The following is a 12,680-nucleotide window of genomic DNA, read 5'->3' on the forward strand; positions in this document are numbered from 1 at the left end:
GAGCTAATCAGTCGATAATATACTTCTTAGCCTTCCGCTCCGCATGACGCAAAACACCATGGACATGTGGTCTCTCTTCCCTCTTCTTCCCTTTATTCTGCTCATATCGCGCCATTTTCTTGTGCTGGCAAAGATGATAACATGTACACAGTTTCGGCATACTCTCGGGCTTCTTCGTCTGCGTGGGTACCTCGACGTTCATGATGCCGAGACGCTCAACTTCCTTTCCCTTCTTGCTTCCCTCCTTGCCGTGATTTTTGGAACCGCTCATATTTTCGAGGTGGTGATAGTTCCTGTGGCTTATTAGTGAGTACCAGGGAGCTGAGAACTTACTACCTAGCTTTTGTGCAATAATAGTACTAGTTGTAGAAGATGGCTGGTGGGTGGTGATGGGTTATTCAAAAACGAAAGATTGATCTACTAGTATGTATAGACATTAGGAACAAAGGACATGAGAATTTGTACTAGTGAGAACAGAACAAAGACCAGGCTGTTCGAGAAAGTCGATATAATGCTTTTGATAGCATGAGGCTAATTCACACAAAGATGCCTTTCCAGGCTCGAAGGCAGCGGGGAACTTTATCAGTTAGGCTTTGAGCTATTATTTGCTCCATTCACCAATGCTTGGAATGTGAAACCGCGGAGAAGAGAATGGAAATAGTCTATTTATGGCAGTGCATAAGCTGAAAAATGACAATATCTTCTCTGGTATATGAAAGCGCATTGTATTGTCTTTAATCTTACCCGCCACAATGCGTCTTTGTTCACCTCTGGCAGAGAAAGCTGTCTACCTATTATTCAACATTTTGCATCGCACTGGAGAAGTACAATAAGCACCGGCCAATAACCTAATGGTACCTACGTCTCATACATAAAGCTCGAGCCCTCCGCACATCGACTCTTCGTCCAATTCGATATCCATCTAAACTATGGCAGCGCTACTAGCCATTGCCAGTACAGCACAGTGTAACCGGAAGTGTTATATTATCCTGGGAGCAATACTGGGCGTGGCAGTGACTATCATTCTGGGATATTTACTCTACTTTTGCCTCAGAACGCCCTTCCTCAAATTTCTCAAATTCTTCAAAAAAAGATGATTCCAAAATCCGACAAAATGGGTTTAACACTACTAGAAACCGAAGACTCAAAGGCCATTCAAACCCAACTTGACAAACTCCTTCTCTCAGACCTACACGAGAACACTTTCCCAAGGACCGTATATCTTGACGAAGAAGACCAACATGCCAACACAGAGAGACAAACCCCACTAATCCCCCTCCAAAACCCCTTCCCAAAACATACAGAGTCGCTAGTCCACTTCAGCATCCACAGCCACGACGAAACCATCCTACACAACCACATCCTCCTCCCACAAACACTAATGCCAGTCCTAGACAGGGCTTTCATACCCAGCAAAACCTGGCATTTAGAAAACGTCTACAATATCTCTGAAAAGCAGACCGTGACATGGGTCGCGGTACCAATGATATTTTACCACCGGTGTCGAATTCCGGAGGACTTCTTGACCGAGGTAGAGAGCGCGCTTCGAGGTGAGTCGTCGGATCGTCGTTGTGTCATTGTTGATAAACCAGGTGTAGTTTCCAAACATGCTTTTTGGCTTCAGGTGCGTGGTTTTTTTCGCGGTCCGGATGATGTTTTTGCTGCTGCTAGAAAGCAGGCGGGGTTGTTGAGACAGCTTGTTCTTGGTGGGTATATTGTTCTTGGGCCGGAGGTTTTGGGGGCTGAGAGAAGACTTGGGATGATGTATGTGCCGCCGAGTAAACATGTTTATTCTAGATTTCATCTGGGGTCTATTCGGGGTTGTTTGGGGGATAGGTCTTTGAGGTAGTTGAAACTTGGCTAGTTTCTGGCTGCTGTTCAAAATTGAATATAACAAAATTAATTTCTTGGACAAATTTCCAAAAAACAATCATAGAAAGCTTTTTTTTTACCAGTAGTGAAAGGTATATGGACAGATGTGGTTCTCGAATCACGACCGAATATTTGCCTTCATCATAAGATGAAACTCCCGAGTGCGCCGCCAAACCGCCAGAAATGAACTAGCTAAGAAGAAAAGAAAGGAAAAGAAGAAGAAACTCCAACCAGCATGCTCAAGCCCGTTTTGTGGATCATTCGCCTTGCGACATTTAGAATCCGTAAGCGCCTTGTCCATACGGCGTAGCACCATATGGTGTCTGCGCACTAGCGCCCCACGCACCGGCCGCGCCATTTCCGTACGCTGTGAGATGTCCATCCATGCCCTCGGGAGGTTCATAGGCGTCAGGGTCGGCGCCGCCCATCATATCGGCATCTTCGACACCGCCGACGTGGCCGTCCTCGCCTTCGCCTGAGAGAACAGAGATGGTGGTGGCGAGCTTTTCTTGAAGGACTGTGATACCTTGCTGGATGATCATGTCGGGTTCGAGATTACCGATGCTCTCCACATCGAAGTAGTATGTGTTGGGCTCGGCGTCATAATCGAAAGGTTGATCCGGGTTGGCAGCAGGTTCCCAAGCAGCGTTTTCAGAGATAGGCCTAGATAAGTTCAAAGTAAGCATTCGAAATTCGTAGACGGGACAATCGTTTTCTTTTCCCATCCGAAGAAAAAAAAGATCATAAAAGTGCATGCAGTACATACCATTCCTTAGCGGCATCCTGTTCATACCAGTAGTCGACATGCTTCAGGTTATTGTGCGGATCATACTCGAATCCAACAGCAGAAGTAGGCGCCCACTTCGCATGCTCCTTCGCCGTCCCCTTCTTCGCCAAGCAAGTCAACTTGATCTCCTGTCCCTTGCGCAGCTTACAGATGATAGCGCCCTTGCCCTCCGCGTCCGTAATGACAGGATCACCAATGGTATCATTCATGCGCTCGCCCTGAACAGCAAGATCCCGCGCATAAACGGTCATGATTCCGTTTCCACAGCGCGCGTGCAGCGACAGCGTCACGCTGCAGCGCACACAGTGGTCCTCGCAGTCGCAGTCGCGGGTGTAGTCCATCTGATCGCAGTTCTTCGCATTGAGCGGGATCATGCCCAGGCGGTGGGCGAGCATTTCGTCAGCGAGGACGGAGGTGTTGCTTTCGATCTCGATCAGGTCCAGGGCCATGGTGGGGACTTCGGCCAGGATCGTGCGGCGTAGTGAGTTGGCGAAGGCGAGGTCGATGGAGCTCAGTCTAAAATCGACACGGTAGGGTTCCGCCTGAAGGAGGGATTGATTGATTAGTTTACTTGGATCCGGGCTGAAGAAGCTGTGGCTTGTCCTGGGTAGCTCACTTCGCGAACGGTCACTTGAGGCCCCGTGGGCTCCATATCCATTTCGTATTCCATGGTGCTGTTGATGCGGCAGCGCTGGTCGCCGCCTGTGTCCGAAAGTGGGAGACTATATGGCTATCATCCAAGAAGAGAATGACAGAAGGGAATGGCGCCAGGAGACGACAGGCGAGAGTGGGAGGATGGAAGAAGCGGGTTGGAAGGTGATTCTGGCTCCGCGGGAGTGAAAGCAGTGGATTTGCTCCCTCGGAGGATGTCTTGGCATTTGGCCTAATCGGGACAGCCTCAAGCTGCTCCCACTTGGGCACTCGCGCCTCATTCGAATTATAATAGAGGATCTCAATTCCAAACATTCAAGTTACTAGCACTAAGTAGCTACCATCTTTTCGGTTTGATCATGTACCTAAGTAGGTACTAGTACCAACTTCCCAAACTACTAATAGTGATACGGTGACCATATGCCATACCATTCTACTAGTATTCACTACTTGGTTAAAAATAATGATGCATGGTATTTGATGACGACCGTCTAGATATACTATTACTATTTATGTACATGATTGAGATGGTAATACCAAGATTGCGCTGAACATCTACGCTAGAGATAGCATCTTTTACCTTCAAAATCGCTCGGCGCCGCTTTTGGCATCGGACCGGGAATTCGCTCGTGATTACAGCATTGACTACGTAGTCGACTTTGGAGGGCATTGCTAAGGGTTAGTAAAACGGGGGAGGGAGAGAGTGGGAGGGTATGGTTCAGATTCCATTTAGCGCGAGCAAGGTTGATCTGGAAACGCTTTTCTCTCACTGGGGAGGTGGTAAAGCAGCATAGTGATGGGGAGATCGATCAAAGATATCACAGGGGAGCCCTCCGCCCAGTTTCTAGGTCCCCGAAAGGGGAGACCCAGTACACGGTGTCTATAAGAATATGACCAGAGCGAAAGGAAAAGAGCAAGGAATAAAAAGAACTTAATGCGCCCACGTTAACGTTAGAAACGACCGGGTAAGACAGCAGCCCGGCCGCCGCGGCGACGTATGCGATGCAGAGTTAAGATAAGAGGAAAAGAAAAAAGGACAAAAAAGAAGTTCGAAAAGCAACAAAGCCACCGATCTTTTTTTCTTGGTCGTGTCGAGTCATCAATCGGGTGGGGTGTCCCGAATAGCGGTTGTTCCGTAGAGTTCACTTGGTCCTGAGACCGCGTGAATTGCGAACACGAAGCGGATTGTAGCAATAGCAACGACCGCGGCTACCGTTTTAAGGAGCTGCGGTTCAGCGCCTCTAGCAATTCAGGTCGATTGGCGAGAGCGGTGGCCGCCTGGGTGTAGCCAACCCATTGGCGTTTGCGCTTGTGCCTCTCCGGCCAGTCGTCTTCTTCTCGGTCGACTGTTACTTCGAAGAATTGGTAGGAGGCCTTGGGAGCTTGCGCAGTCAAGAGGGCAAAAGGGCGCATGTCGGGGATCAGACCCAGATCCTTGTTGACAGTGCACACGACACCGGCTTCCTCCCACGCCTCTCGGCAGGCGGCCTGCTGGGCGGTGCTTTCGTCGAGTTCCCACCCACCCTTGGGGAGTACCCAGCCTCCGGGTCCGGCGGATTGAATCATCAGGACTTTGGTTTTATCGGCGGAAAGGGGGACGACACCGGCGACGAGACGTTCGCCTTTTGAACCGTAGCCTAGATAGTGGTGGAGTCAGCATTCGGGATCGGGAACATGGGAGGTATGGTTGATCGCGCGATCGCGATTCGCCCCCACGTGCGGAAGAGTTGGGAGACTTACGTTGGTTCTTTCGGCCCACGCGAGCCTCCATGGAGCGTATTTGAGCCATTGCGACAACGGGCAATTCGGGAGAGTTGTCGTCGGAAGGTGTACCGAAAACGGAGGAGATAGAGAGAGAGAGAATAGAAGAAAAAGAGTGTAGCGGACCCGAAGAAAAGGAGAAATGAGAATGGAAAGAGAATAGAAGATAGAAAAAGGGAAAAGGCAATTCAGCCCCTCAGTTGAAAGAGTTGTCTCAGGGCAAGCTCCCGCGGAGCCTTAGAGAGGTCTGGTCTCTCTTAACCGGGAGGAAGCTTTAACGGAGGAGGGGGGGAAAGTCTGAAAGCGGTTCGGAACAGGAAATTTTTTTTTCCCAGAGAGGGGCGATTGAGCGTGAAGTGAGGTGAGGCGAGGCGATAGGTGGAACTCGGTTAAGTCTTCCCATTCATGCCCGTGGCAGAGGAAGTATTGGATTGAGAAAAAGTGGTAATAGGCATGATGAATAGAAGTAAGAGGGAAAGGTTGAGAGGAAGAGAGTTGAAGGGGAGGACGGTGGATGGTGGGAGGGGCATCTACGACTGACTAAGTTCCGTACCATACATATCGGCGTATAGCATAGTGTACAGTGTATAGTATACACTGTAGTAGTTAAGTATAGTTATATTCTGAGTATACTCAAGTATACTCATTACAGTATATTTTACTAGTATACGATATACTATACTATATACTATCCTATATACTATCCTATAGTTGATGTTAGTGCTATACTACACCGTGCTATACAGCCTGATTAGGTAGGGAGGCATCTAACACAGCTAGCTAACTATGGCAGGTCGACTCAGCTATAGGATAGCTTACTACTACTACTACTACTACTACTACTACTACTACTACTACTCCTACTCTCCTCCATCTAGTAATCCCTCCATCTACACTTCTCCCTATACAAAATATTACAGCCCCGCCATACCTGACCCTATACATCCTATCCATCACATCCCACATCCTCTCCCTCTCCCTCTCCGATTCTCCCCTTCCAACCTCTCCACAACAACACATATCCCCTCCTCTGCTTTCCCCTCCTCTCTCCTCCCCTCCACTAAGCGTCCATTCTTACGATTACTTGTTCCTGGCCACGATCCACCCGTGTTTGCTCGCATCACCCAGCCAGTCCCCGATTTCCTGCTTCCGCCGGGACCGCCGACCAACGACCAAACCCGCTCGCGCTGCTCTGCTCGAATCGATTCTCTCTGGTCCTGACCCGATGGAGGCCGTTGACGCCGAACGCGCGCGACAGCTGTCGCTCTTCCGACCACTAGGTACCGTCCCACTTCCCTGCAGTGAGCCACTGACATAGGCCCCTCTTCCCCCGTGGCGCTTCCACTGGTTGTGGTGGCTGCGCTTGGAGGGGCCAACTTGGCGGGGGGGATTATCAACTTACTTGCACGCCGATCCGAACCACTTCAATCGCTGTCACTAATTCGCCCTGTCCGACAGGCTACCAACGCAATTCCTGTGGCTACTGCAAATCAGACGATGGAAGTATGTCATTCTTGTTCTCTTGCCCCTCTTCAGGAAAGATTCGCTGACACGTCATGGTCCAGGCGCATCATACTACACCAGCTCCGTAGCCGTGCGCCCCGAGCACTACGGCATTCTCGTCGATCGGGGCTGGAGACGGTGCGTACCATTCGCCTCTTTCTTTCTTTTTCTCTTTTTCTCTTTCCATTTTTGTTTCATTCGCCCCTAAAGCCACCCGGTCCAATGACTCATATTCATCTAGATCGGGCAATCTGTACTACAAACAGAATCTGCGGCGTTCCTGCTGTCCGCACTACACCTGAGATTGGAGGCCTCGGCTTACCAGTCACGTCGGGATCAGCGCAAGGCCATCAATCGCTGGAACAACTACATCCTGGGCCCCGAGTACATTCGCAAGGCTGCTCGGCTCTGCCCACGCACACGAGAGTAGGTATTCCTTGAAACTAACGATATGAAAACCTGCTTGCTAAAAATTTACAACAGGGAAAAGAAGTTCCGCAAGTGCAACTTTGATGTTTTGTCCGCTGTTCATGAATCCCAGTACAGTCACATCAAACGTCCCATTGACCCTTCCACCAAGCGGCCCATCGAACCAGCCCATCGTTTCGAGGTCAACATTGAGGCCGACTCTCCCTCACAGGCGAAATATGACTTGTTCCTCAAGTATCAAACGACCGTCCACAAGGAAGACCTCTCCAAGTGGAAGGTGAAGGACTTTACACGTTTTCTGTGCTCTGGCATTAAACGATCCCCTGTTGAGGTGAAAAAGTCGAACGAATCCGATAAAAAACTTGGCTCGTGGCATCAATGCTATCGACTCGATGGGAAGCTAATCGCCGTAGCAGTGCTGGATCTGCTTCCGAGCGGAGTGAGCTCTGTCTATGTCTTGTGAGTACTTACTTCTTTGGGCCCTTCCATCAAATAAATAGCCGGGCTAACAACTTCCCAAGTTACGATCCTGATTATGAACAGTGGGAATTTGGAAAACTGAGCGCTTTGCGTGAGATTGCCTTTGCACAGGAAAATGGATATCCTTACTACTACATGGGTCAGTATATGTGAATCTGGGCCACCTTCCCGAACCTCTAGAAGCTGACTTTGACTTTCATGTAGGCTACTACATCCACAACTGCCAGAAGATGCGCTACAAGGGAACATTCCGGCCCCAGTACATCCTTGGTAAGCAGGCCAATCTCATTTTTTTGCAGTCTAGGTCTCATCTCACTGATTATTTTCACAGACCCCGAATCTAACGGATGGGATCCACTTGACGGGGAGCTTTCGAAAAAGCTGGACTCCCGCCCCTACGTCTCCCTGTCACGAGATCGATCATCCAATGCCGATGACTCACCTCCTAAGGAGGAATCCGTCGATCTCGCTAACGAAGAAGCGCTCTCGCTATTCGACATCCACATGCCAGGCGTCTTGACTTTGGACCAAGTCAATGCATTGAACCTCGGAAACTGGAATCTACTATACCATGGAACGTTTGTGCATTTCAGTGTAAGTCGGAAACTGCCTAGCTATGTGCTATTTTTCAGTGATCAAACGGCTGATGACGATCTGCAGGACCTTGTCGGCTGGGAAAAAATGGCCTACAACAACCCGCAGTCGGTTAAGGGGATTGTTGGCGAGCTTGCTGCGGCCCTGGGCCCAGAAATCGTGAAGGACAGTGCGGTTGTACTATTTGATTGAATAGACAGATAGACAGAGATCTAGCTACCACTAGATACAAATCATGGAGGGTAGGCGTGGACTGGAGGTCCTCGGGCAGCATTTGCTGCTCTCAACAGCATCAACTACTAGCATATCTTGACTGCAATTTACCTACGTGAGATAAAAAATAGAAGAATTTGATTTGCGATTTATCGAGAACCAACTTTATCTATGACCCGCCAATCACCCAGAAACCGCAATACTAGTATCCAGCCGAGTTCCTTGAAGGTTGGACTGATGCCTAATTTTACCTGAAATTCGTGGCCGATCACGACCCACTCGTATTCGTTTTCTTATACCGAACAAGGAAATTCTCAGAGAGAACTTGAACCTGAACCTTGGAAAGCTTCGACCTTTTCTCCTGATCTCCATATTAATTTGAATGTATTTAAAGCATATCGTATTCGTGTTACATATGCCTCTTTCAATTGTCCAAAATATATATAAATAGTCCAGTTCAAATCCCCCGAAAGATCTCCCCCGATGCCATCACCATGCATTTTACTTTCATTACTCTTGCTTTTCTGGCCGCGTCTCCAGTAATAGCATCATCAAAATGCAAAACATCCCCTCATGATCCAACCTGGCCATCGACCGGGGAATGGACCTCATTGAATCAATCCATTCAGGGGGGCTCTACTTCAAACCGCCCCCGTATGCTCCTCTTGCTACCCCGGAAACCCTTTCAGATCACCACACAGCTGCAGCGAGGTGCAATCCCACTGGTCTTATGCTTACTATCATGGCCTCTGGCCAGAGAGCAATGATTATTCCATCTGGAATAATAACTCTTGCCTACCGCCAGGTGTTTCTGGATATAGCAAAGAAAAAGGCTGCAGCGTCGGGGGCTTACCTCGATACATCGTCAATGCCACGACCGAGCAGCAGGTTGCTACAGCTATGAAATGGGCGTCTGATCATAATATACGAATTGTCATCAAGTCTACCGGACATGATCTATGCGGTCGGTATGTGTTGAATTCCTGCTAGATCTTCAATTTCTTTTCCATTCCATTCTAACCTTTTCTTTTTGTTCAAGATCAACTGGAGCATATTCACTCTCTATCTGGACGCAAAATTTCAACTACATACAACACGAACCTTCATGGAAGATACCCGGAACCAACAAGACCGAAGATGTGATGATCTGCGGCGGTGGAAACAACTGGGGCTCAGTCTACACAGCCGCGCATCGCGTGAACAGAACCGTTGTCGGAGGCGAAGATGCCACCGTCGGCCTGGGCGGACTGATCCAAAATGGCGGCCATGGCCTTCTTTCCAGTACATACGGCCTGGCTTCGGACCAAGTATATCAAGTTACTATCGTGACCACCGATGGGCGCCGTTTGGTCGCCAATGACCAGCAGAACCAGGATCTTTTTTGGGCAGTTCGAGGAGCGGGCGGGGGTCAATTTGGCATTATAACCGAATTTGTTCTTCGAACTCATCCCGTTCCTGCGAACGTTGTTAGCGGTGGATTGTCATTCAATTCCAGTGTCAATGGAAATGCTTCGTGGGCAGCTCTCGCCGAGATTGCCTCCGAGATACCGAACTTGATGGACGCGGGAATCACCGGAACTGTAATGTCAGTTACGGGAGAACAGGCTGGTCCCGTTGTTACTATCAGTTTGACCGGTTTCAATTCTTCCGCGCGGCGTATGAATGATACTATTCACCAACTCGCGACGAAAATCACAAATATCGGACACCGACACGGATATCTCAATCTCTCATTTACTCCTCCGACAAGTTCAAGCTATTGGTCATCTACCAAGCCCAACTACTTATCAAGCCAGTCAGCAGGGTCTGCTAGTTTATTCACCAGCAGACTTCTAGGAAGAGCAGAATTATCCGACCTCCCACGAGAAAAATTAATCCACTATCTCCAAAACATTTCCGTCTCCCAGGATCCCGCGCGGGGGAGCAATGCTTCTTTTCGGCCTGCAGGGTGGCCCTGGTCCTGCCAAGATTGCCGAGAAAAGGCGCGGGAGTGTCCTTCCTGCTTGGCGCTCGGCATATGCTCACGTTATGGCGTACGGCTCCTCATTCAATGAGTCCGGTGATGCTAAGACTGGGCTTGAAATAGCCGCTAATTTCTATGAGAAGGTTAAGGAGCCTGTTTGGAGAGAATGGGGGCCTAATACCGGATCCTATATGAATGAAGGAAATCCGTTCTCGAGTACCTGGAAGCAAGATTTCTATGGCGTCAATTATGATCGCTTGTTAGATGTCAAGCTTGAGTATGATCCGAGTGAGAGTATTTTTGTGCAGAGTGGCATCGGGAGTGATAAATGGGACTACGATCTTCATAGTGGGTTGCTTTGCCGGGCAGATGACGAGTAACATCGGTCATGTTTGGAATTTTGTATAGCAACTGTCTTGACGTTTTGATTGATTGGATCTAATACCCACCTGGGTATATGACTATGTATTATAGTAGAATTCAAGAAGTGGGGGTGAAGTACCGTGACTCAATCAAGTCTGTTAGCTACTAGTATCAGAATGTATATGTACTCACTCAAAATTTAGCTTCATAGGCCCATGAAAAGGCCCATATCATTATTCTAGGATTTCTGAAGCATTCTGGATCTGTGAATAATACCGCTTGAGAATGAGAGAGACAATCATGATGACATGTGTACTCCGTACATAGTAGGATGGAAGACTACTAGAGGTGGCGGTGTGGACTGGCTAATGCTGTGCGACATGAGGTATCAGAATTGAACATCCTCCTAAGATATGCGGTTGAGTGAATTTGATGTCGATTTCTTGAGTTGACTATGTATGCTGCCACATCTCTACAGCAATTAATTTCTCCGGTTGAAAAGAAAGGTCCGTGAAAAAGGAAGGGCCCCACTTCGAGGTCTCTGCTGAAGAAATGACGAGATCATGGCGAGTATCCACTAGGCTATTGAGGTACTTCGAAGCAGCCCAGCCCAGCCAGTCCAACCAGCCCAGCCCGGGTATCCGGGTAACCGATGTTGTTCCTAAGGCATGGGATGACAACAATCCCACCCTCCACCAACGGCTTCTCTTATTTAACTTGAGAATCAAACCCCTGAACCAAAGACCTACTATTTACTCCATTTTTCCGTCCATTCACAACACAATACTCACACGACATCATACCTCCCAGGGAAAGTCAACACTATTCCCATGACAATGAAAGCCGTCCAGATCCTAGGAGAACCATCCTCCCCCACCGTCGCCACAAACAATGAAATAACCAAACCCGTCCCCAAAGATGCGGAGATCCTGATCAAGGTCCACGCCGCTGGTATAACCGGCGACGAAATAACCTGGCCTGAACCATACAACCGGGCAACCAGGATCCCAGGCCACGACATTTCAGGCATTGTCTCTGAACTCGGCCCAAACTATAACGGTCCACTCAAAGTCGGCCACGAGATTTTTGCAATGATCTCAGCGGATCGGGGCGAGGGCCAAGCTGAATATGCGATCTGTACGGGCAATGAGGTAGCCCTGAAGCCGAAATCGATATCGCACGCAGAAGCGGCTGCGCTACCAATTCCACTTCTGACTGCGTATGAGGCACTATTGGATCATGGCGGGATCAAGTCAGGCATGAGGGTCTTCATCACGGGTGCGTCTGGTTCGGTGGGCATTTTGGCGGTGCAGATTGCCAAGTGGAAATTTGGGGCTCATGTTGTTGGTCTGGCTTCGGCTCAACACCATGAGACTTTGAGAAAGATGGGTGCGGATGAGGTATTCGATTACAAGATTGAGGGGTGGGAGACACAGTTTGATAAGGTGGGTCTTGTTTTCGATACGGTTGGAGGGAAAGTGTTGGAGAAGTGTTGGAAGGTTGTTGAGGATAATGGTACTCTGATCACAATTGGAGATCCTGCGCCATCATGGGCTTTTGGACAGGGCGTTGCTCCCGAGGCGGTTGATCATCCTGGTGTCCGGTATAAGCATTTTATCCTTTCGCCGGAGTCTGAGAGACTTAGTCAACTGGGTGAGATGATTGATGGTGGATTAGTGAAGCCCTTGAAGGTTGAGGTATTTCCCTTTGATGACTCCGTCAAGGCATGGGCGTATGCTCGACAGCGAGGTCGTGGAAACAAGGCTGTGATCAGCTTTGTATGAGAATAACATAGCAACGGATTATTGTGTTTTTCCTTTTTAAACTTTTTTTCCCGGGATTTTGAAGTTTAATGAGACATAGCCGATCAATGAAAATAGCATATCGGGAGCGAAAAGTCCAAAGCCACCTTAGGCAAGCTATTAAAGTGAACAAAAAGTGAAAAGTGAAATTCAAATAGTGACAATAACCCGCAGTTGCTGCCCAGGTGATAATAGTGTTTTGTGTTTTATATACATACTATATACTAGTACTATTAAATTATTTAAAGAAGCCCAAAAGAAA

General features: G+C 48.6%; 6 protein-coding genes across 6 annotated transcripts; 3 read left to right on the plus strand and 3 right to left on the minus strand.

The window, feature by feature from the left end:
• Positions 1 to 7: 7 nt before the first annotated feature.
• On the minus strand, positions 8 to 271 carry N7509_010119 (uncharacterized protein; the record flags this gene model as incomplete). The annotated part of the gene is made up of 1 exon (XM_056634756.1): positions 8 to 271. One exon carries the CDS (start codon positions 269 to 271, stop codon positions 8 to 10), a length of 264 nt encoding a protein of 87 aa, XP_056485376.1.
• Positions 272 to 2,147: 1,876 nt separating this feature from the next.
• Positions 2,148 to 3,329, minus strand: N7509_010120 (DNA-directed RNA polymerase II core subunit RPB3; the record flags this gene model as incomplete). Its single annotated transcript, XM_056634757.1, has 3 exons — positions 2,148 to 2,535; positions 2,639 to 3,201; positions 3,276 to 3,329. The coding sequence occupies 3 exons, from the start codon at positions 3,327 to 3,329 to the stop codon at positions 2,148 to 2,150; spliced, it is 1,005 nt and encodes a 334-aa protein (XP_056485377.1).
• A 1,190-nt stretch (positions 3,330 to 4,519) lies between these two features.
• Positions 4,520 to 5,099, minus strand: N7509_010121 (NUDIX hydrolase; the record flags this gene model as incomplete). The annotated part of the gene is made up of 2 exons (XM_056634758.1): positions 4,520 to 4,947; positions 5,051 to 5,099. The coding sequence occupies 2 exons, from the start codon at positions 5,097 to 5,099 to the stop codon at positions 4,520 to 4,522; spliced, it is 477 nt and encodes a 158-aa protein (XP_056485378.1).
• Positions 5,100 to 6,296: 1,197 nt separating this feature from the next.
• On the plus strand, positions 6,297 to 8,269 carry N7509_010122 (arginyltransferase; the record flags this gene model as incomplete). The annotated part of the gene is made up of 9 exons (XM_056634759.1): positions 6,297 to 6,351; positions 6,530 to 6,574; positions 6,637 to 6,716; positions 6,816 to 7,000; positions 7,058 to 7,462; positions 7,525 to 7,622; positions 7,688 to 7,753; positions 7,815 to 8,077; positions 8,144 to 8,269. 9 exons carry the CDS (start codon positions 6,297 to 6,299, stop codon positions 8,267 to 8,269), a joined length of 1,323 nt encoding a protein of 440 aa, XP_056485379.1.
• Positions 8,270 to 8,784: 515 nt separating this feature from the next.
• N7509_010123 (FAD-binding oxidoreductase) lies at positions 8,785 to 10,633 on the plus strand (the record flags this gene model as incomplete). Its single annotated transcript, XM_056634760.1, has 4 exons — positions 8,785 to 9,001; positions 9,048 to 9,258; positions 9,330 to 10,094; positions 10,198 to 10,633. The coding sequence occupies 4 exons, from the start codon at positions 8,785 to 8,787 to the stop codon at positions 10,631 to 10,633; spliced, it is 1,629 nt and encodes a 542-aa protein (XP_056485380.1).
• An 819-nt stretch (positions 10,634 to 11,452) lies between these two features.
• N7509_010124 (NADP-dependent oxidoreductase) lies at positions 11,453 to 12,400 on the plus strand (the record flags this gene model as incomplete). The annotated part of the gene is made up of 1 exon (XM_056634761.1): positions 11,453 to 12,400. The coding sequence occupies one exon, from the start codon at positions 11,453 to 11,455 to the stop codon at positions 12,398 to 12,400; it is 948 nt and encodes a 315-aa protein (XP_056485381.1).
• Positions 12,401 to 12,680: the final 280 nt, after the last annotated feature.

Source organism: Penicillium cosmopolitanum (genome assembly GCF_028827165.1).
Source record: "Penicillium cosmopolitanum strain IBT 29677 chromosome Unknown utg000009l:1.0-9042332.0:1.0-9050551.0, whole genome shotgun sequence".
NCBI lineage: Eukaryota > Fungi > Ascomycota > Eurotiomycetes > Eurotiales > Aspergillaceae > Penicillium > Penicillium cosmopolitanum.